The sequence below is a fragment of the Drosophila simulans genome, chromosome X, assembly GCF_016746395.2.
Source record: "Drosophila simulans strain w501 chromosome X, Prin_Dsim_3.1, whole genome shotgun sequence".
In the NCBI taxonomy this organism is placed as follows: domain Eukaryota; kingdom Metazoa; phylum Arthropoda; class Insecta; order Diptera; family Drosophilidae; genus Drosophila; species Drosophila simulans.
Window position 1 is genome coordinate 4,569,118 of NC_052525.2, and position 22,199 is coordinate 4,591,316.

General features: G+C 46.9%; 4 protein-coding genes across 5 annotated transcripts in view; 3 read left to right on the top strand and 1 right to left on the bottom strand.

The window, feature by feature from the left end:
- LOC6725133 overlaps positions 1–8,620 on the top strand; it is a 63,341-nt gene extending 54,721 nt beyond the window's left edge. The window contains exons 5-8 of the mRNA XM_039297385.1: positions 2,044–2,521; positions 2,739–3,055; positions 7,398–8,327; positions 8,479–8,620. Of these exons, the coding sequence (XP_039153319.1) occupies positions 2,044–2,521; positions 2,739–3,055; positions 7,398–8,266 (1,664 nt within the window). The 3' untranslated portion in view covers positions 8,267–8,327; positions 8,479–8,620. The remainder of the gene's footprint in view (positions 1–2,043; positions 2,522–2,738; positions 3,056–7,397; positions 8,328–8,478) is intronic.
- A 1,785-nt stretch (positions 8,621–10,405) lies between these two features.
- On the top strand, positions 10,406–12,351 carry LOC6725135 (pH-sensitive chloride channel 2). Its single transcript, XM_002106125.4, has 2 exons — positions 10,406–10,923; positions 10,979–12,351. The coding sequence occupies exons 1-2, from the start codon at positions 10,497–10,499 to the stop codon at positions 12,124–12,126; spliced, it is 1,575 nt and encodes a 524-aa protein (XP_002106161.1). The 5' UTR covers positions 10,406–10,496; the 3' UTR covers positions 12,127–12,351.
- Positions 12,352–12,575: 224 nt separating this feature from the next.
- Positions 12,576–18,614, top strand: LOC6725136 (gastrula zinc finger protein XlCGF8.2DB). Of its 2 annotated transcripts, XM_016173427.3 has the most exons (6): positions 12,576–13,326; positions 14,375–14,704; positions 16,258–16,390; positions 16,474–16,658; positions 16,725–17,304; positions 17,367–18,614. In XM_016173427.3, the coding sequence occupies exons 1-6, from the start codon at positions 13,288–13,290 to the stop codon at positions 17,666–17,668; spliced, it is 1,569 nt and encodes a 522-aa protein (XP_016038107.1). In that variant the 5' UTR covers positions 12,576–13,287; the 3' UTR covers positions 17,669–18,614. The 2 variants fall into 2 exon arrangements, with proteins under 2 accessions (XP_016038107.1, XP_016038108.1); XM_016173428.3 differs by lacking the exons at positions 12,576–13,326; positions 14,375–14,704 and adding an exon at positions 15,852–16,023.
- A 99-nt stretch (positions 18,615–18,713) lies between these two features.
- Positions 18,714–21,979, bottom strand: LOC6725137 (TBC domain-containing protein kinase-like protein). Its single transcript, XM_002106127.4, has 6 exons — positions 21,560–21,979; positions 19,986–21,362; positions 19,726–19,932; positions 19,388–19,659; positions 19,029–19,325; positions 18,714–18,964 (listed from the first exon to the last, which is right to left on the bottom strand). Exons 1-6 carry the CDS (start codon positions 21,759–21,761, stop codon positions 18,860–18,862), a joined length of 2,460 nt encoding a protein of 819 aa, XP_002106163.1. The 5' UTR covers positions 21,762–21,979; the 3' UTR covers positions 18,714–18,859.
- Between the last annotated feature and the right edge of the window lie 220 nt (positions 21,980–22,199).

A 22,199-nucleotide genomic window follows, 5' to 3' on the forward strand; every position in this document is an offset into this window, starting at 1 on the left:
TTGCAAGGATGCTTAATGTATCTTGTCACAGGCTTCGACGTTTAAATTAACCAACAACAGAAATGGGGCGGGAACGCCGCCCAAGCCGCCCAAGCCGCCGCACGACAACGTGATAAATTTAATTAATCATTCGCTGCCATACCGCCCCCTATCCTCCCCTCCAGCCGCCCAAAAAACAAACGTCAAAATGGCGGCCGCAGCGCCAAAACTTATGTTTCACTCGCACTCTCATGGAAATGCGTGTATTTCCGGTACAGTGGACACTAGCATATGTTCATCCCAACACTACCGCCAAATTTTTCCGAATGAAAGCTTTTCTTCATCAATTTCCCATGCAGCTACTTACTGCTTATTGAAAAGATAATATTGAAAAAAAAAATTAAGATTGGGAATTTGTGCAAAAACAACCACTGTGCGAAGTGAACTTCAGCAGCATTTCGGGCAGAGATTGGCATGAAAGTATAGCGCAGTCATGTTTATGAGCGGGTATTAGGAAACCAAAAGGCGACACTTGACGCGGACTCCGCCCTCCCAATTCCCCGCCACCGGAAATCCTGCTCCGAATCTCAGCCGCTTTCTCCGACTCTCCGCCCCTTTCTCCGAATCTCCGATTCTCTGACGGTGACGGCTGCTTTGACAAGCGATGGTGGGAGACACAACAGCAACAACATCAGCAACATCAGTACAGCGGCGACATGGAAAAACACAACACACATGTGAAAATACTTTAAACAAATCGAAAAATTCGCACTTGTGTGTGCGTGTGTGTGTGTGTGTGTGTGCGTGCGACAGCTGGGCGAAAAAGTTGTCCCTTGTTAGGAGGAAATCATCAAAATGACACAAACAATTATTTAACTTTCGCTAGGCCGTGCGTGAGACCGGTGACGTCACTTTACACACACGCACACACACATGACAGATGACTTTTACCCCCGCACATTTTTGTTCAAGCCAAAGTTACAAGCCCATTTAAATTGAAGCCTTTGCAGTTGGAAAAGCCGCCAATATGAAACCATTTACTCATTTCAAGTTCAAAAACTTACTGCTAGTGATAGAAAATATAAACAATTTCTATCGAAAAATACATAATTACCTATACATTTTCATTTTCCGCTCAATAAAGTTCCATGTCGGATTTTCCAGAGCGATTTCCTTGGCAATAATACTACCACATTTCAGTGCCCATCATCTTGGCATTTTACTGCGATCCGATCCGATTTTCCACCATCCATCCATGTATTATTCTCAACTTTGACATGTGTTGGCTTTTGGCAAGGACATCAACTGCTCATTTCACACACACATTCCAGGGGCGTGAATGGAAAAATAAATGGCAACTTTGTTGTAGGCAGGCGAAAAACTTTTCAAAAACTTGACAAAATGTGTGACAGGCGAGCGTGTGTATTAGTTGGCGAGCATTAACATTAAATGAGTGACAGGAATCAACACTGACGTGCCCCAAAAGAAACGAGGCCTGTGGAAATTCTATCGATTTGCTGCAAAAATAGGAGACCCAAAAACAAGGGCTACAAGTTTCAGTATGTAAACATACTAAACTATTTTAGTTACGAGTAGATTAAATGGAGTTTGCACTTCCCAGAGCATTTCACTTTAGAATGCCCCATAAATTGGCCGTAACATGGCCGAGAATCCTGCCATTCAACGGTGTGGTTGAAAGAGGATGCTCTTAACTTGGCTCACAACGATTGCAACACCTTCAAGATGCTTTATGGCCCGAGCCCTATCTCCTCGCCACCTGCATCCTTTTTCGGCCATATAGGAAACAAATGAGTTAGCGTTGAGTTCATATTCGGCTGGGGATTTTGCCACACGACGTGCACGGCAAGGAAAATCTAACTATCTATAGTCTATTATTATAATATAATAAATTATAATATGTGTTACTAACTTGCTGTTAAGCTAGAAGGTTCCAAATCCTGATGAACCAGTTTTAGCTTACTTTGTGTGGCTCTTAAGAGTTCCAACTATTCAGTTTCTGGCAGTGTTGATGATGTTTGGCTTTTGTTCGCCACCTCGTTGCAGGCTCCTTCATCTTCCTGACCATCGAGAACGAGGACTCGGCTTTGCTGCATCAGCAGCACACGCTGGCCAGCACCAAGCGCAATTTGGCTGGCCTCGGGATCGGTGCAGCGGGAATCGGGAGTAGTATCTATCAGCAGCAGCAAAGGACACCACATCAGCAGCAGCAGCAGCAGCATCAGGCGGTACAGGGACGTCATGCCGACAATGACACGATGGCCGCTGCAGCCGCAGCTGTCGCCGCGCAGGGAATGTTGCCCGGAAGCGCCAGTGCCGGCGGCCTCAATCCATTTGGCCAGCCCGCATCCAGTGGCGACTTTGTTTACGGCCTGGACGGCATGGAGGCCACCGATCTGGAGGCGGGCGGAATGCCCCAGTTCGCCCTCTCGCCGGACACCTACGATGTGCGACAGCGGACCATCGAGAATATCTGGGACATCACCGTCTCGCTCAACATTCTCTACAAGGAGAACTGGACAAAGTGAGTGCTTTTAAGTAATAACAATTTTAGGCAAATAAGTTAAAACAAGTATTTAAGATAACATAGCAGTGTAGACTTGATCTACTTAATCTGGTTACCCCGTGCGTATACTTGATGCAAGCAAACTGGGCGTATACTTGATTTCATGTATGCTTCACCGACGTGACCCACTCATACTCCCTCTCTTTCTCTTTCTGTATCGCTATCTCCCTCACAGATTAGCCGCACTTGAAATAGCCAAGTTTCAAGACCAATTAATCAAGAGACTGAACGAGGATGTTATGCTGCAATTATCGCACGACGATGTGGCCAACGCCCCCTCCTCCTCCTCGTCGTCGTCGTCGTCGTCCTCGTCGGGCGCCTCTGGTGTTCCGGGTAGCAACAATCCGGCCACGGAAGCCGTGCTCCTTCACACACACTATCACCATCATCGTGCCGGAGGCGTTGGGGGCGTGGCAGTGGGCGGAGGGCCGCCGCATGAGTGGAATTTTGCCAAAGCGTTTTTGTATTCGCTGACCGTTTTGACCACAATTGGTAAGTGCCAGTGGCCTTCTGCCTTCACAGACACAAAGAGGGGCGGGGCTGGAGGGGAGGACTTTGGATACCCCCGACCCCACAATGGAGATGGAAACAATGACCCCCACTCTATCCATGGCTGTGGGCCATAAATTTGATGTTCCAGCAACGGAAATTTGTTTTACTTGAATGGCGAGTGCGCTCGTGTTTGCAGGATACCAAAGGCAAAAGCGGCTGAAAGGGGCTAGCACACTGCAAAAAATGCCCTAGAATATGATTCGAAATTTACAAAAATTCAAGTGCAAACAAATTGCGGTTTCCTATCAATGTCTATTTCAAAAATGTTTCATATAAGCTTGAAATTTGCGATTTATTTTATGATATAATGCAGTTAGTTGAACGCATTTCACTGGGTAGCATATTTATAATATATTGAGTGTCATTTTTGGCGGTGTATAAAAATGGCAAAATGGATTGGGGCGATGGGGGTCTATGGGGCTATGGGGCTATGGGGGCTACGGGCATGACCCGTACACCTTTTGACACCATCGCATGAGTGCATTTGGGGCCGCAGCAACTGCTGTTGTTGATGGCAACCAAGGAGAATAGCGGAGTGGTCAAAAGGGGGTCCAAAAGTATGGGGGTATGTAAACGGGCTGAAAACGGTGTGCAAGCGGTGGCCAAAAGTAACCTCCGGGTTCGAGTAGCGACGAGGGGAACTTGATGATGATGCGATCCCATGGTCACATCCATGGTGCATGGAGCTTCCACAACGGAGCCAGAGTAATTTGGGCCATAAGAACTGCAGTGGTAATTGATTGATGTGCGGGCTTAAAGGGTTATCGCTGCCAGACATCGATTATTTATCGCCGGGATTGCATCTGGCTATCGGATAAGCGAAGATAATGGATATCAGCTCTTTAAAATATATAATTTAGCATTTTTCCAACGTCGTACGTTCAATAGATTTTGCGTAATGGATTTCCAGCTCGTCCTTTCAATTACCGAAACTAATTCGATAAGTCTTCGATTGCTGACTCTGTCGAGGATTTCTCAATTGGCATTTGTCAGCAGCAAGCGGCACGAAACTCTGGCCAATTTTAAATATTGGCTTGTGGAGGGCCTAAACTTTTAAGCCCCAAAACATTCATCCATCAGCAGGGTGCTTGCCCGCACCTTTTCCTTCGATTTTTCCTGGGCTGCCACAGAGCCACTTGCCGGATTTCCCAGTAAAATGCCGTGTACGTTTTTCCCTCTCACTTGGATGGTAATTTCGTAGGCCCAACAAAAAAAAGAAAAAAAAAAGCGAGTGGAGACAAAAAACCAAGCCGAAAGTCAAATATTGATAGAGCAAAACAACAAACGAAGCTATTTGCTTAGCCCGAATGGCCAACACACACACACTCGCATTCTTCGGTTTTATATCCGCCCTACATATACATATATGCAGGGATACATCGACACGACTTTCCACTTGTGAAAATGCTATAAAATAAAATTTGCAAAAATTTTCTGCTGATCTTGGCAGTTGATGCCAATGCCAAAAGGCCAGAAAGCAAATATAGGGCCAGAAAACCGACCCCCTCACACACACCCGACCCTGCAAGTGTGCATAAAGAAAGGGGCGGCAGTGGTGAGGGGGCGGGGCAGTTTGCAATTGCGTTAGTCAGCAGGACTGCCGGGACATTTATATTAACATGACATCCTGCCATTCCACCACCAACACCCACTCCTTGTCCTTGTCCCTGCTTATTATTATTATTATTATTGTTTTTGTGGGTTGTGTTTATTTTTATTTATTTTTTTTTGTTTTACTTTTTGGCCAGAGCAAGCGGGCCAGCAGGTCTTCATTGTTCTTGGCCGGGCAGCCCGAACAATATGATTATGATTATTGGCCCGTGCTTCTGGCCAAAGGACTAAGCCACTCGAGCACTTGAATGCAGCGCCATGTTCGCAGTCATTTTGGCCTTAAAATTGGCTAGGTTCCTTTAGGGGCCAAAAAAAAAAGAAATAGTCATAATTACATATACAATTCAGGCTTAAAATTAATTTAAGCGAACAACTATATTGTATTATGCGAACGTTCGGTTTGGATACATTACCATTTTTCGAGAGTATCAGTTAGTTGAGCCCTATTTAGCTGGCAATATCCGTGTTGCCGGCGTGAGTTCTATGATTGTCTTGGGCATAAATGCGAATTTATAGTCGGCCTGCTACTGGCGCTCCTTTCGCTCCTCGAGATGCCTTCTGCTGTCGCTGGCACAATAAATAGGACCCCGGATCGGGATCGGCCAATCCCCTGGACGGCAATAAGACAAGTAATTTAGTTGCAAAATAATTTTAAATTTCATTTTCCATTTGCACACACACACACACAGCGAGCCAATGAGAATGGGACTGAGGCTCCATTTCCACATCCACTATCATCAATTGCGCATCTTTGGGGCCCAGCGATTCCGTTTTATGCTCCACCATTTTGTGTTATGTGTGTGCATAACCGAAGGACCATCGATGTACAAATGGGCCTCAATGAGCGCGGGGGGGTAGGGGGTTTGGATTGGATGAGCCCAAGTCCAAGTCCAAGTCGGAGGCAGATTAGGTCTAGTTGTTTATGGCTGGAGTGTGTGCTTTGGCTGGGAGCGGGTAATTGTATTTGCTTGGCCACACACGCATATTCGATAAATAATTCACTCGCCTATCGGCTTAGTGCCCCATCGCTAAGTACAGCCCATAAACACCAGGAGCGATTTATTTGCATATTCGATAAGTATCTATCGCAAAGCAACTCTGTGGCGTTCAAAGTCATTAAGGTGATTTGCTCTAGTAATACTAATAATTATTATTACTTTCGTTTATAAGCCAGCATTCAGTACGCCAATCCTACTCAATATTGAAATCTTTCAATATCTTTCAATAAAATATGTAGATGCCACCGAATACCCCCCGCCACTCCTTACGTTATCCGTGATACTCCGTGATATCCCAGCAAATTGACAGCGCGACAGCTGAGTTTTACAGCCCCCTCGAGTCGGGTCAATGGCAATATTATTAGCCATGGGTGGTGGGATGGAGTAACCTAACCAGGGGAGTGGTGGGATGGATCTGTGGCTGGATGCCGGGCACAGTGGTGCAAATAAATCAGCAAAGTGTTGCCGAAAATCTTGCAACCAGATTGATTTATGCCCCCCATGCACAGCAGTGGCCCACTGTGCTGGGATGGGGATCGGCCAAAGGGATATAGATATAGATATATCGATGGGGGGGAGTGGCACTTTCGGGGGATGCTGAGCTGTCGTCTGCTTTGTGACACATTGACATTTTGGTCCTGCGTAGAGGGGGATTTCATTTAAATTTGCTGTCAACGCAATTACATGGTTACCAAGGTATTGGAAATCCGCTTCCTGTTTCAGTCACTGTTGCTGATTTCGAGGGAACAACACCACCGTGCACAGAGAAAAACAGCAGGACTATGACTGTAGATCCATTATAGAAGCGTGCAGAATAAAACTTTATTTCTCGCTGTGCATCCCCCAAAAAGTGCTCCGTTTCCACTAGACCGACTGCCGGAGGCACTTGAGCCCTGCCACATGTGATAGCCCCATATTGATTCGATTCGTTTTCTCCCACAGCTTCCTTCGAATCTCAAATGACTCACTTCCTCCGGGGGCAACATTTGTGCCATAAAAAAAATAGAAGACGCGGCAACCAATAAACCACGCCCACGTATAAATAAGAAACATATATCGCAAAACCGCCGACTGCGAAATGAGAGAAAAAAGAAAACAATAAAATTAAGAAATTTTCAAATTTATGCATGACACACCTGTGTGTGCGTGTGTGTTCCACGCCCACCTGCTCAATTGTTTCCCCCCGCCCCCTGTTTTCCTTTTTTCTACCTTCCTTAGGGAATTTCCGGCCTTAAGCTTGTTAAGCATTTTTATTGCCTCTGCCAGCTTAATTATTTTTGGTGCCCTTTACAACGTGGGCAAAAATGGCGAAAAGACGGAAAGTCGGGAGTTGGGGGCTTACCGGGCTTATATGTGAAGTTACGGCTCATTTGGGTAATGTCAATAAGTCGGATCTCTCGAGGGAGTCGCACAAATTGACTTCTGGCAAATTAATGTGAAAAACAACAACAGCAACGAAATAACAAAAACGAAAATTGTTAACGGAAATTTTGTTGCAAAGGGAAATCTCTTAATAACCATACAAAAAGTGGGAAAGTTAATTAAAGGAAATATATAACGCGGTGACTTTACATTTTAACATGGTCCTTCGATCCGGATTATTTATTTTCTTTCCCCGAAGTCTCTAGGAATTAAAGAGTATTAACCAGTTTACTTCTTTTTTCACAAATCAGGCTATGGAAACGTGGCGCCGCGAACGACGCTCGGAAGGATCGTGACCCTGGCGTACGCCTTCTTTGGCATCCCATTGACCCTGGTCTACCTGAGCAGTACGGGCAGCATTTTGGCCAGAGTGGCCCGCGAGGTCTTCTCGAAGGCCCTGTGCTGTTGTCTCTGCTCGAATTGTGGCTATTGCTGCTACGACGAGAAGCGGATGGCGGAAAAGGAGCGCCGGATGCGGCGCAAGAGGCAGCAGGAGGAGCTACGCAAGCAGCAGGCGGTCATGCAGGAGCCGTATTACGTGAGGGATGTCTTTCATGCCACGCCCGAAAAGGATGCCGGAGCTGGAGCACCGCCGCCGAATGCCGGCGGTCCGGGTGGATCGGTTGGTGGCTTGGGGGACATCGATTCGCTCAGCGCCAGCGAGTCCAGGGGCTCCATGCACGGCCTGAGTATCTTGGCGCCCATCCTGCTCTGCTTCTCCATGATGATCATCTACATCGTTTTCGGTGCTGCCGTCTTATATCGCCTGGAGAACTGGCCCATTCTGGATGGCATATACTTCTGCTTCATGAGCCTGTCCACCATCGGTTTTGGCGATATGCTGCCGGGACTGCGCCGGGAATCGAACGCCACCACCTGGTTTTGTTCGGTTTACATAATGTCGGGCATGACCCTAACGGCCATGTGCTTCAATGTCATACACGAGGAGATCGTCCATCGCATTCGCATTGTGGTGGAGTTCAAGAAGACGAGTGCAGCCAACTCGGGAGGCGGTTTGATCGGCGGCGGCAGTGTGTCGGGTGGTGCAGGTGGTGCTGGTGGATCGATGATGGACGTGGCGCACGAGGAGGGTAGCCAGTATTATGTGCCGGCGTCTTGACACTACGAGAAGCGAGGTCATCTCTACCAGCGCAACCCCACCGAAGAGACCCTGGTGACAGGTGAGCGCTTCTGCTGAAATGTACCAAATTAACAATTTGGTTTCAATGCATGGTCCTCCCAGCCGAATTGTCTTCTTAATCCGGCTCGAAGGAACTCTTTCCTTTTTTTTTTGTATGTATTGCTAATGCATGTGGATATTTCCTCTTGCAGACACACCCACATCGCTGGTGCTGAAGGACTACGTTAACCACGAGCTGGTGCCCATCCTAACAATGGACCCCAATGGCGCCCGCCTGGCACCCACCCCCGCCCCCGCCTACACGCCCGCCAACACTTCGACGGGAATGCCCGGTTCCGGCGAAGTGACCACTCCCGGCAACAGCTGCATTGCCCACGGCAGCGACCCGGGCCTGGGCTACTCCTCGCTGAGCAGTCCGCTCCTCGATGTCCTGAACACGCCAACGGGAGCGAATGCCTCCGGGGTCTACACGCTCGCTGAGGAAACGGAACTGGAGCTGCAGGAGACGCAGGTGGACAGGGAGCGCATCTAAAAACGCCAACGACGAAAGTATTTACTCGACGGATCAGTATTAGTTAGCGGTTAGCCTTAGACATAGTCCTAAAACCCTAGATCGAATCGGTATAGTCTGTAAAGTGTAATGACTATTTTTTTGTTTTTTTTTTTCGACCTGCCCCCCAAAAATATTGTGCGGGTGCATATGCCATAAGAAGAGTAATAAGTGTGCGTGTGTGTGTATGTATAATGGGGGAGTTTTTCCCCCCCTCAATAAAAAACAAATATGTCCCGTTGGACCAGCAAAAAGATCGTAGCATAAGGCAAACTATCACTGTACATACTATATATTGCGAAGATACATTTCCATAGCACCTAAGCAGATCGACCGATTGTAAACAGAGGCCCCAAAGGAACGAGGAAACAACTAGTCAATGTAGTAAGAGATGCGACCCGGATTTAAGTAAAGAATGCATATAGAACAGCAACCGATTGGTTGGAGTTCGCTGATCGTATGTATTAATTTAAACTCTAGGGATTTGGAAAGCTTTCAATGTGGGCTTTATTACTATGCTGTGATAAATTTGAACATTTATTATTGCATACTCCTGAGTCCTTTTCCGATTATTTGAAATCCCTAGAGGTATTCGTAAGTGATATTGCCAATTTACATTTACCTAACGTATTCACTTAAGTTGTTCGCCAATTTGGAATTTGTACACAACTTCTGGGTGGATCACCGCCAAGAGTTGACGTTTTAATAGTTCAGACAACTGCATTTCGATTTAAAGAAATCTGAGCCTTCACTTTCAAACTACATTTTCTTAACGTACGACTAAATAGAGAAATTCCCCTTTTTAATGTGTGCAAGCAGGGAGCTCCAGAACGCAACTACATAATCCACAATACCCATACCTAATCAAGACACATTTTATACGTAAATCAAGCTTAGAACAATTACAAAATATGTACTTAATACGAAATAAATATGCTACACATAAAACTATATATATTTAAATATATATATGAAACTACATCTAGGTAATTGTTTTTTTTTGTAATTGTAATAAGCATAAAATGGATGAGTGGAGTATTAAACTATGCATACATATTATCAATGAATTCGAATTCATAAATTTAAATAAATGTTTAAACTACAAGAGAAAACTACGAAAAAAAACCCAAACCAAACTTGCGTAACTTTGTAAATGTTGAAATATACCCGATTGTATATTTATGACAAGTGCAGCAGTGAAATAAAATCAATAAAAACTTAAATGAGTAAAGACGTTAAGGAGTTTCGTGTTTGACTGGAAAAGAATTTCGAATTTGGCGCGCACACTAACATAATGTTCGCCAGCAGCTGTTAGGCGTAACATGCTGCTAACATGACGTTTGGTGCTGTCCAATTTAACATTGTGCTGTTGGGCGAACGATACACTGAAATGATTTTGAAAGAGGGCATTAATCAAGATATTCAATATACTTAAGATATTGTCTATCAATGTATTAATTAATTTTATTTTTGCTTCTAGGTTTAAACTGCATGCATTTTTTTATTGATTAAAGTGCACAACTATATTTTGAGTGTAGTGTAACATGTCTGCTAAGTTAGCAGTGCTAACAGTGACAGCACTGTTCCGCCATATTGAAATAACCGTTAGGATTTTATTGGCGTGGCTTTATTTTTAAGTTTATAGCGTAGTTTAATATAATGGACTGGTCGCTCATCATATCGATTCTGCTCAACTGCCTCTACGCCGGAGCCGCCGCGCTCGACGAGGATTGCCCCACCTTGGACGATGGAGATAGTTTGTCGCAAACACAGCTGCTGGACCGCTTAACCCATGGCTGCCGCTACGATCGCTTGGAACGACCCATAACTTATTCGGAAACTGGCCAGCGGCTACCGGTGGACGTCTATATGCGCGCCTACATCTACTTCATGCAGAACCTGGAGGCACACGATCTGCAGTTCAAGATCTATGCGCTCCTCCAAATGCGATACCTCGATCCGCGTCTCAACTTTCGCAACGTGAGTCCCAAGCGCAGGCAGCCGATTTTGGGCGAGGAGCATCTGAGGAACTCGCTCTGGATGCCCCACATATTCCTCGCCAATGAGCGCGACTCCAGCATTTTGGGTGAGTAACGGTGGAGTCTGGAGTAGACTCGTACTTGATTGCAACTAATTGGCAGGCCTTACGGAGAAGGACATCCTCACCTCGATATCGCCCGATGGCACTGTGATCGTTTCGAATCGCATCAAGGCCACACTCTATTGCTGGCTCAACCTCAAGAAGTTCCCATTCGACGAGCAGCACTGCTCGACGGTGCTGGAGAGCTGGATGTACAATACGTCGGAACTGGTACTCCACTGGGAGCAGAAGCGTCCGATAACCTACGATGGGGCACTGCATCTCACCGAGTTTGTGCTGCAGCGTTCCTGGTCGAACGAGACGGTGATCAATGCCGATTTAAGTGACCTGCGGCACGGAGCCTTTGCCGGCAACTACAGCTCCCTCAGCTTCACGGTTCACCTGACGCGAGTGGTTGGCTTTTACCTGATGGATTACTTTCTGCCTTCCATGCTGATTGTGGCCATATCCTGGGTATCGTTCTGGCTGCAGGCGGATCAAGCGCCGCCACGCATTACACTGGGCACCAGCACCCTGCTGACATTCATTACCCTGGCCTCGGCACAGGGAAAGACCCTGCCAAAGGTTAGCTACATCAAGGTGTCGGAGGTGTGGTTCCTGGGCTGCACCATCTTCATATTTGGCAGCATGGTGGAGTTCGCCTTTGTCAACACGATTTGGCGTCGTAAGAAGAGTGTGCCCGTCAAGAAACTGAACAGCAAACACATCCTGAAGTCAACTCTATCGCCGCATCTGCTCAGACGACGCAGTCACGCCAGATCCAGATCCTTTTCGGGCACGGCTCTGCATAAGACAGCGGATACTGGCTCGCTGGGCGGTACCGGTTTCAACAATTACCTAACCATCAATCTGCCCATCACCACGATTAAGGAGGGCCAAGTTCTGGATCAGCAGAGGACCAGCCGCGGCGTCCAAAAGATGGATGTTAACTTTGTGGAGAGTGCCTTTGGATCCATGGGGTCTGCCCAGTCCACTGGAGCGATCAGTGCTGCCAGCAGCAGCCAAACTTTGACCAACAATAACCGAACGGAGAGTGCGGGGCACCAGGAGGAGATCGATCTGAGTGGCTGGACCACGCTAACGCCCCAGGAAATAGCCATGTGGATTGATAGTCGAGCCAGATTCGTTTTTCCGCTCTCCTTTCTCGTATTTAATCTATTTTTCTGGACATTTGTCTACTGTATTTAAAAAAAAAAGGGTCCACTTTATTTTATTATTAGATTACACAGTAGATTTAATATTGTGAACAGTATGCAATTTAAAGTGTTTATTATTTGTACCAATCGTTTAGCATAGTTTGGTTAATTATTGTGAAAGTTTTGTATTTTGTTTGTTTCACTTTGTTCTGTAAAATGATTTTATATTTATTATGTTGAAAAATAAAGCTCATGATTTCATGTATGCCTAAAGAAACACCGTTAAATTTTTAAATAAAATAGCCTATGATAAGTAAAATAAATCTTTCGCAGTTGCAATTAAATATTAAATAAATATTACAAAACTTGTTTTTAACAACGATTCCATTAGCCGCCTCGTTTTCGATTACGGAAATCGATAGAAATATCGATAGGCCAGGCCAAGGAGCACCGGCCAAGCCAACCTGTGGGTTAGAGCAGCGCGACTATATCGCCGCGAATTCTTATCGTATTCGTTTTTTCCCCCACACATACACACACACGACACACGCATACAGCGCAACAATAACATCGGGCCCCAAAAAAAGGGAAAAAAAGACGACGGACAAAAACTTCGTCGTGAATTGTAAAATACAAAAAAAAATCGCATTCGAACGCGCTGGTTTGTTTTTTTTTCACGTGTAACTACGCCAAAAAAAGGGCAAAGGAATTAAGCAAAAAAAAGAAGCAGAACTTCGCAGCAGCAACAACAACAGCGCCGCATATTTGCTTGTATGTGCAAGTGCAAGGCAAACATAAACAACGCGCGTGTGTGTGTGTACCACGAAAATATCGTATAAATCAAATTTCTATATCATTTTTATAGTTTTTTTTTTGTTTTTGCCATCATAATATGCCATAAAGCGATCACCGAAATCCAAAGGCAAATCAAACTCCAAAAAGTTAGTTTCAAATACAACCACACATCGTTTGGATCGTGTTCACAAACTTATATTAGGAAGGAAAAGGAAAAAGATAGAAAAAAAACGAACCAAATAATAATAAACGAAAAACAAAAACGGCGCTGAATGTTAACCGGTAAAGATAGCGGTAAATTGCGAGGGAGAAGGACGACAACAACAACAACAACAACGACCGCAGAGGGGGCAAAAGTCAGCAACAAAGTGCATCCTCCTTCTCCTGCTCCCCATCCTCTTCCTTATTTACTGTTATAATGGACACCATCTGTAGATTGTGCTTCCAAACGGCAACGGTATGTTAACAAAAAAAAAGATATACACACATATGATTTAGGTATATACACTTTGTTATTTCTATTGATTTTTTTCTTTTGGTGGAGTTTAAACAATTGAATTCGCGCTACTGTTATTGTGCGGGCGGGTTGTTGGTGCAGGGGGGCAGGGGTTGAAAAGCGCGCGCATTGCCCCCCTTTCCCCACACACATGCAAACGCACACACACAGAAATAGGAAATACACACACACACATGCGACCCCAAACTATTGCTGAACAATTTTTATTTTTAGCCAACTCAGCCCGAAAAGTTGTTCAAGCCGACAACTTGAAAAAATATTATTTTTACATTTTGCTTACGCTCGCCACTCGCTTTTCACTTTGACTCCTTTTCAACCTATTCCCCCGAACAGGCCCCCCTCCTTCACCCCCTCCCGCCGCCCATGAACCGCACAAAAAGAAATACATAATAAAACAAAATGACAGAAATTGCGCCAAGGCAGCCAAATCCGCAGTGGCTGCGCGTTGATTTAGTGAGTGGGGGTTACTATTGGGCATCTAAGCTATGATCGACATGCGAAAGATTTAAAGTTAAGCGGTTAATCGAATGAACAAAAGAGATCTAACTCTGCTTGGTTTTTAGTTCATTATTTAAACAATTACTAGTTACCCCTTTTATGTGGGCGACGCCTCTGCCGCCGCCGCTGGCAGAGCGGCGGCAAAGCAAAACAAAAAGCGAAAGAATAACAAAACGTTGTACCGAAGAAAAAAATAACATGAAATGAAAACAACAACAACAAAGCAACGAGCTGCTGGTGCTGTTGTTATTGTAGTTTCTTTTCTTTCTTTTTCGCTCTCCATGTGTGTGTGTGTGTGTTTATCTTCTTGGCTCTTATTTCTAGTTGGCGGAAAAGAGAAAGGGCTAGTTGGCTTGGGAGGGGGAGGGTATGTGTGGAATAAGATTGAGTTGCCACAATAAATAAAGAGCATTATTGGGTTTTTTTCCAATTGGAAGCACTCTCTAATTCACGTGTCCTGTTCTGTTCTATTCTATTCCCCGCCCTACAGTTGTTCCAGGTGCCCGGCTATAGCATACCCACGTGCGTCCGCTGCTCGGAGCAGTTGACAAATAATTCCAACTTCCATCAGTCGGCGGCGGCCGCTGCAGCCGTCGCTGCCTCTGCCTCGGCCGCAGTTGCCGCCTCCGCAGCAGCGGCGGCTACCTCCTCGTCGACGGCCTCCTCCAGCGACAGCGACGCCATCGCGCAGCAGCAGCAGCACCAGAATCCGCAGCAGCAGCAGCATCAGAACTCGCAACAGCAACAACAACAGCAGCAGCAGCAAATGCAATCATCCAGTTCTTCCGAGAACCTACAGTCGCAGGACGACTCCGAAGACGTAAGTCCTTTTCAGGGATTGGGACACCAAAGCAGGGAGAGTGTTGCAAAGGGCATAGTGAGTGGTTTGCACTACGTGCAGTGTTGCAAGGGGCATGGCACAGAAGTGGCAGCGAATACAGTGCTGCAAAGGGCTTACTAAGGGAGATATGTAAATAAAGTTGGAAAAATAACTGAAGGTCGTTGTTATTTGCAACTCGAATATAAACGTATATGTACATATAACTTGTATATAACTTAAATTTAAACCGTATTTTTTAATAGCCCACGAAAAGTGTTCAATGATTTTTGAATCAATCAATGCAATTGCCCATCAAACTATAAATGATTCAAAAAAATGACCAATTTAAACCTAATTACAGAGTTCACTGCAATTCCCAGTAGATGCATTGCGATTGGAATTATGGGGGTTTGAAGACCCCCATCAACTAGAAGTGGGCTTTACTCCCCAGGGAGTTCGACTCCTGCTCCTTTTGCTGCACTTGTTTATTATTGTTGTGCTATTTTCTCTTCATTTTCTTACATTTCACTACTCCCCCGCTCACAAAAGGCTTACATATACATATACATAAATACATACGGACACACTGCACATTCATAGCCGCTGCTTTTCTTCTTCGCTTCTTATTTCGCCGTTTCTTTGCATGTTCTTGTTGCCTTTCTTTTTCCATCATGCAACAGAGAATTGCAAAAAAAAAAATGTATAAATAAATGTAAAATTTCGTTGTGACGACTTGGGAATGCTCTATTTCAGACATGTTTAGATACTATTTACTACCATTGCTGATATTTACACCAATTTCAAAAGATAGACTTCAGTACAGTCTCATTCCATCACACAGTCGACGGAGTAGTGTTGGGAAGTTCTTATAGAAGATTAAAAACGGTGGGCAAAACAGATATGCATTACAAACGGGTTAGAAAAGTGTTGGGCGTGAGGGTATTTTCTATTCCACTTGCTACATTTCGCACTGCTCATTTTCTTGTTTTCCTTTATATTTATATATATATATATATAGATATATGTATATACACATATATTTTGTGCTTCTTTTTCCATTAATATCTGCTCAGTCGACGTCGACGTAGAAGTCGACGCAGCTCGTCGTTTTTGTGCGCTGTGTAAAGCGGAAAAAATTCATTTTCAGTTGGCGCTTTTGGTGTGTGGGTGTGCGTGGCACGCAGAAAATAAATCAAATAATTATAATAAATAAAAAAATCGTGAAAATTATTAAATGTAACTCAAGTGATTCCCCAATAAACAAACTGAATTCGCACGGGAATTTGCAATCCGTTCTTTTGGCCGCCAGCTTGTTGAGCGTGAGTGGGAGTGGGAGGGCGATAGTGGCACAGTGATGTCCACTTGGCTACTTAATCGTTAGAACTATATGTATATATGATGTACAGCTTAGAAAAAGGTTTTTCCTATAAATTTATAGTAGTTTGTATTAAAGTAATATGGCATATCATATAAAACATAACTTTCTGATGAAAGGTAACCCGTGGTGGGGATGGCAAGCCCTTTCCAACTGATGCTCCATTTGTTTCTTCCAGGTGGATCTGATATTCAACGAGGAGGGCTCCTGCCCGCTATGCAACAAAACTTTCTCGCGCAAATCCTCGCTCATGACGCACATACGAAATCACTCGGCGGAGCGTAAGTTTGTGTGCACCTACTGCCAAAAAGGTGAGTCTATATGCTGTTCGCACACATCATCTGGTTGTTGACGACAATCCATGGACAATCCGTGGTACCTCTTGCACTTGCAGGCTTCACGCAGGCGGCCAACTTGCGGAACCACGAACGCATCCACACGAACGATCGGCCATACCAGTGCGTGGACTGCGGCAAGACCTTCACGCAGATCACCAATCTGAACAATCACCGCCGGCTGCACACCGGCGAACGGCCCTTCGTCTGCAATGAACCGGAGTGCGGTCGCAGCTTCGCCCAGGTCAGTGCCAGACATCCAGCTGCAGAGGATTTATGATTAACGACTCGATATGTTCTCGCATTGCAGGTGACGAACCTGAACAACCACATGAAGTCGCACCACAAGGTGCAGCAGTACTGCTGCAACGTGTGCAACAAGAAGTTCACGCAGGTGACCTCGCTGAACCAGCACCTGCAGGCGCACGCCGGGGTCACCGGCTACTACTGTCCGCGTTGTCCGGAGAAGAACTTCAAGCTGCAGTCGCAGCTGCACACGCACATGAAGACCCACGGCCTGGCCTTTCCGTACGAGTGCGACAAGTGCGACGAGAAGTTCCTGCAGCAGGCCCATCTCGACCAGCACCTCAAGATGCACGACGAGTTCAAGTTCAAGTGCGACATCTGCCCGAGCAGCTTCAACCAGGAGTCGCTGCTGAAGAAGCACGTGCAGCGCCATGTCGAGGGTCGCTACCTCTCCTGTCCGGTGGCCAATTGTGCCGAGTCCTTTGCGGTGCGCCAGCACCTCTCCAAGCACCTGCTCACCAACCACGCCCACCACGAGCTGCCGCCTCCGAAGCGATCCAAGAAGGCGGGCACGCTGCAGACGTCGCAACAGCCGCTGGCGATGATCGGCCAGCCGTTGTCCCTGCAGCACACGACAGGGCAACGTAAGTGCTCACCATTCACTCTTTCACTTTCAATCTCACTAGGCCTTTCGTTGCATATCCAGGTGGACGTCCGCCGAAGAACAAGAACAAGGCGACAACGCTGGCCGCCACGGCCATCAAGATCGAGATCAACGAATCGCTCCACAGCCAGCATATCAGCAATGTCAGCGGCCTGTCCATCCAGCAGCAGATCAACCAGCACATGCAGCAGCAGGCGGCACAGCAGCAGGCGCAGCAGCAGGCGGCACAGCAGCAGGCGCAGCAGCAAGCGGCGCAACAGCAGCAGCAGGCGGCGCAGCAGCAGCAACTGCTGCACTTGCCGATGGGACAGGCGGTCAAGGCGCGTTTCATACCCACTAAGTAGGCTAGTTAAGGATGGAAAGAAGGTCTCTTTTAGCTTAAGCCCCGAACGATCAGCTGCTAAAGTCCCTGATTAGCATAGCCATAGCCAAAGTAGCATCACATTCAGCACATACACACGCAAAATATGATAGATATGGCGCGGATGTTTTGGAGTCTCTGCAGATCTCGAAATACTTTTGGGTGTCTGAAGTTGATGAAGCAGTCATCCTTTATACGCGTAACCCGTGGAGCAAAGCGTATGCTGGATTGGTGCAAAGGTAGGAGTAGGAAGCGTTTCCGTCCGTGAATTCTGAATCAGAATGACCTAGACATGATCTCGCGCCTAGCTTGTCCTACTTTCACATCAACTTTTTGGGTATCAGAACCCACATATCTCGGAATCGGCGAGCGGACTTCCAGAACATCCCGAATTTAGAGTCGGCGGCAAGCTGCTGGTTCAGTTTGGTGTCTGTCTCCCACTTCCTGTTTTGAATTCAGCAGCCAAAGCAATAGAGGAACCAAATGCCCCTGAATAGATTTCCAAGAAAATAGCAGCAATGCATGACATCGAAAGAGAAAAGGAGAAAATGCAGCAGCACCAGATGGACAGACAAAAACACAACTGACTTATAAAATTATGCACATAACACCCACATCTATATATACATTATATTATATAAACATGAGATCGGGTTGAGAAATCTGTAAAACTTAAATCGAATTAAAATTTTATTGTAATGCAAAGGCACAGCGAAACGGAAAATATAATGTTGGAAAGAAAAAAAGCAGAAAGCAAATACAAATTACCTACAATTGATAGTAATTATGCATAGAGAAAAGTAACGAAAACAAGAAGTGAAGAAACAATTCGATTAAATTCGGTATGTATTTATGTTAGGCATTAGCTTAAGTGTTTTTATTTTTTTTTTAATAAACCATTACAAAAAATCAACATTAAGAAACGAAAACGAGCAAATGTTCATTACAGCGAAAGTTTTCTTCTAAATGGGTGAAATTTGTTATATATCTTGAATATATGTATAGAAATTCAGAAGTGGCACAGGCGATCAGTTTTATATAATACACATATGTATATATAGTTTATTTGCAAATGCAATCCGTTTAAAAAAGATAGATAATAAATGTACATTGAGCTTAGGCTAGACGAGCAGAAGCGTTGAGGCCAACGAGAAAGGATCAGCAAGTCGGGCGCTCAATTCGAGATGAGTATATTTGGCTCGATGGAGTGCAGGACGTTGAATCCCTTGTGGAGGATGCAGGTGCGCTGGACGCCGCCGGCCACCAGAAAGTGCGAGAACTGCGAAATAGGGAATGACTTTAGTTTGCAAAGAAGCTTCAATCGCGCCAGTGGATGACCCCACCTCCACGGAGTGCTGATGGATGTTGCTCACGCAGACGACGATCTTGCCGCGGAGCTGCGCCTCCAATTGGGGCACCTGCAGGGCCTCCAGTCGCTGTTCACCCAACTGGACGGTGGCGAACGGTATGTTGATGCTATGCGGCACATGGACGCGTCCGAACTCCACCACACTGCGCAGATCGACGAGGGCCAGCTCCGCAGGCGAGTTGTCCAGCAGGAATTGCACATCCTTGGCGCTGATCCGGGGGCACTGCTCCTGTTGCAGGTGCTTCAGCTCGACATCCGCCACGCCAATGTCCTGGGGGGGGAGGAGAAACGATCTGTGATATAGAACGTGCCATGGTTTTGCTCGAGACTCACCAACGCCTGTGGCGGCTGGAGGCGCAACGCGTGCTGGCGGTGAGTAATACTCTTCGGTGTGGCCTCGTACATCTTCTGGGACTCCAGCACACAGCCATCCATCACGATATCGGGCAGGTCCGAGAAGAGCAGGATGCACTCGTTGAAACCGGAGGTGAGCAGCGTGCTCCTCAGCTGGCGCAATATGGCGATGCCTATGAACAGCGGATACGAACTGTCGCCCAGCATGAGTTTATCCCACAAATGCAGGATCTTGTGCAGCGGGAATACATCTGCAAGAAAGGAGAGAGTGGGTATTCAATCTATTCAAGCTATCAGTGGTGCAGACAGCAACTTACGCGAGAACATGGTGAGGAACCAGGGAATGGCAAACAACTCGGGTATAAAGCTAATGCTGGCCAAATGCTGAGCGAGGAGCGGCTCATGGAAGGCAGTCAGCTGGGAGAACTTGCTCAGGTACTCCTTGATCACCGCCGAATTATCCTTGAGAAAGAACCACTGCAGATACTTTGGAATGAACTTGAACAAGCTGAGGAAGGCCAACTCTATGGGCGGGTAAAGCGTTACAACAGAGAAACCTTTGCAAATCCTTGCTCACCTTCATTGTTGAAGTTGAGATAGAGAAACGGTGCCGTCAGTGAGTCCAGTCCCTGCCAGTAGACGTACTGCGGATGGGCGGTGACCCAGGCCTTGAGCAGCCGCCTCAGCTTGCGGTGGCCATCCGGCGAGGAGAGCAGCTCATCGTACTGATGGCAGCGCGGTATGTCCACCTCGATCTGCCGATCCGTGCTCGTAGACGTAAACTTGTCGATCTTCGCGTAACTGCCATTGGGCACGACCTCCAGCAGGGCGGCCCAAATGGGACCCCTTAGTAGCGGAGGCACATCCACGGCTGCCTCGCGCTGCAGCTGCTCCGCCGTATGCGGATAGCCCTGGAGCAGGCGCGTAAACAGTCGCACGCGCTGAAACTGATACTCGATGTCCTTTTCGCGGATAACCAGCGGCAGTTCCTGCAGTTCGCGAGCAAAGTGGGCGGGAAAACGCGGCGAGTGGAGCAGGGGAAAGTAGACTGCGGCCGGCAGGCCACTTAGTCGCTGGAGCAGCGCCTTCAGGCGCAGCGGCACCACGCGATCGTCCATCAGCTGCGCCTGGCTTCGTCCGGGACAAACGCTGGCGCCGCTCAGGCGAACGATTTGTGGCAGGCCCAAAATGGGCGCCTCACTCCGGATGAGACCCTCCTTTTTCAGCTCCGCCTGCACATCTCCGCCGGCCAGTTGCCACAGGTGGTAGATCTGCGACAAGGGACATCGCAGCAGCAGCGGTAAATGATCGGTTTCTAGGCTCAGGGGCTCCATCTTCTGTTTCTTCAAATCCAATAGGACTTCCTCGAAAATGGGATGTTCCAAGAGCTCCCCTGGCAGTGGTCTCCTCTTGGGCAGTACACTCAAACAGCTCTCCAGCAGCTGTCGCAGGCGCTGGTCCATCTGCACATAGCGCTCGTGGCACTGGTGCTCTCGCGCGATCTTCTCCAGCGCCCCGTTGCTCTTGCCGAAGGCCAGGATCTTCCTGACCACATTCGAGAGCTTGAGCTTCGGCCACAGCTCGATCTGCAATATTAGCTCCACCATCACCAGGGCCAGCGACCAAACGTCGCTCTTCACATTGCCATTCAGACCGAGCAGTCGTTCGGGCGCCATGTAGCGAATGTTGCCAATGGGAAAGGGCACATAGGCACCGCCCTTGGTCATGTGATGCAGCCCGTAGTTGAAGAGCTTCACCCGCTGCCCGTCGCTGGAGAGTAGAATGTGCTTGGGCTCCACGTTGTGGGCCACCAGATGGTGCCGACTCAGCACGTTGATGCCGCACGCCACCTGGTAGAAGATTCTCAGGATCTGGGCAATGGCCAGCGGTGGATGACGCATGGCGTAGTCCTCCAGTGAGAGTCCCAGATACTCCGAAACCACAATGGTGCGCTCTGAAAGGAAGGGGTTTCGCGTTAGAAGTGAGTCGTGGCACTGGAATTAGTGAGTGTTATCCGTAGATGATTCTGTGATCTTGGCACGTGTGGAATTAGTGGGAGTTTTGTGGGGACACGAGATGTAATAGTGGGTGTTTCCGGGATTCACGCCGGATTAGACCGGATGAGTGGCTTCCTGGGCGCTGGCTACCCACCGTGCTTGCCGCGGATCACATCCAGGTACTGGCACAGGTGCTCGTCCTGCAGCTCCTTCAGTTTCTGGGCACGCCCCAGGATCGCAATCGAGTTGGGCGTGAGGGGCAGGCCGTTGCTGCCGCACACGTCGCCGGGATGCAGTTTCGCGAAGAAGGTGACCGCGCACAGGCGGCACTCCCTTTCGCGCTCCCGCGTGCCCATGATCTCGATGCGATTTGCAAATCACAGCGATTTCCCTGGACTCCACGCCAGCATCAGCAACAATTTAATTTTTTTTCTTTTTTTTTTTTGCGAGCGGAATGCAAAAACAGCTGTTCACGTTGCCAGACTTCGGCGAGTGCAACGCCCTCAATTTGTTGGCTGGTGCTAGCAAAAGCGCATAATTTTAAGAGATATACGAATGTAAATCCTCAATTGGGGTTGCACTCATACGCCATCTATAAGCTAAAGTTTATAGTTCTTTTCCATAAATAGAGCAACAGTTGAGTGCGCTTAGCCGCGAGGCGCTGCCAGAATTTACATCAGCTGATGAACTTTTATTGGGAATTTTTTCAATCGTGTTAACATTAATTACGTAGGCAATGTTTTTATATATCTCTTTTTTTTTTAATTTTTTCAAATTAATTACTAGAAAGCAAA

Coding starts and splice junctions, on each gene's coding strand:
- LOC6725136 (XM_016173427.3), top strand. CDS start 13,288: ATGGACACCATCTGTAGATTGTGCTTCCAAACGGCAACG. Junction 13,327..14,374: donor TGTGCTTCCAAACGGCAACG/GTATGTTAACAA, acceptor CCCGCCCTACAG/TTGTTCCAGGTGCCCGGCTA. Junction 17,305..17,366: donor GCAGCACACGACAGGGCAAC/GTAAGTGCTCAC, acceptor TTGCATATCCAG/GTGGACGTCCGCCGAAGAAC.
- LOC6725135 (XM_002106125.4), top strand. CDS start 10,497: ATGGACTGGTCGCTCATCATATCGATTCTGCTCAACTGCCTCTACGCC. Junction 10,924..10,978: donor GCGCGACTCCAGCATTTTGG/GTGAGTAACGGT, acceptor ACTAATTGGCAG/GCCTTACGGAGAAGGACATC.
- LOC6725137 (XM_002106127.4), bottom strand. CDS start 21,761: ATGGGCACGCGGGAGCGCGAAAGGGAGTGCCGCCTGTGCGCGGTCACC. Junction 21,363..21,559: donor TGTGATCCGCGGCAAGCACG/GTGGGTAGCCAG, acceptor CCTTCCTTTCAG/AGCGCACCATTGTGGTTTCG. Junction 19,326..19,387: donor TCCAGCCGCCACAGGCGTTG/GTGAGTCTCGAG, acceptor CTCCCCCCCCAG/GACATTGGCGTGGCGGATGT.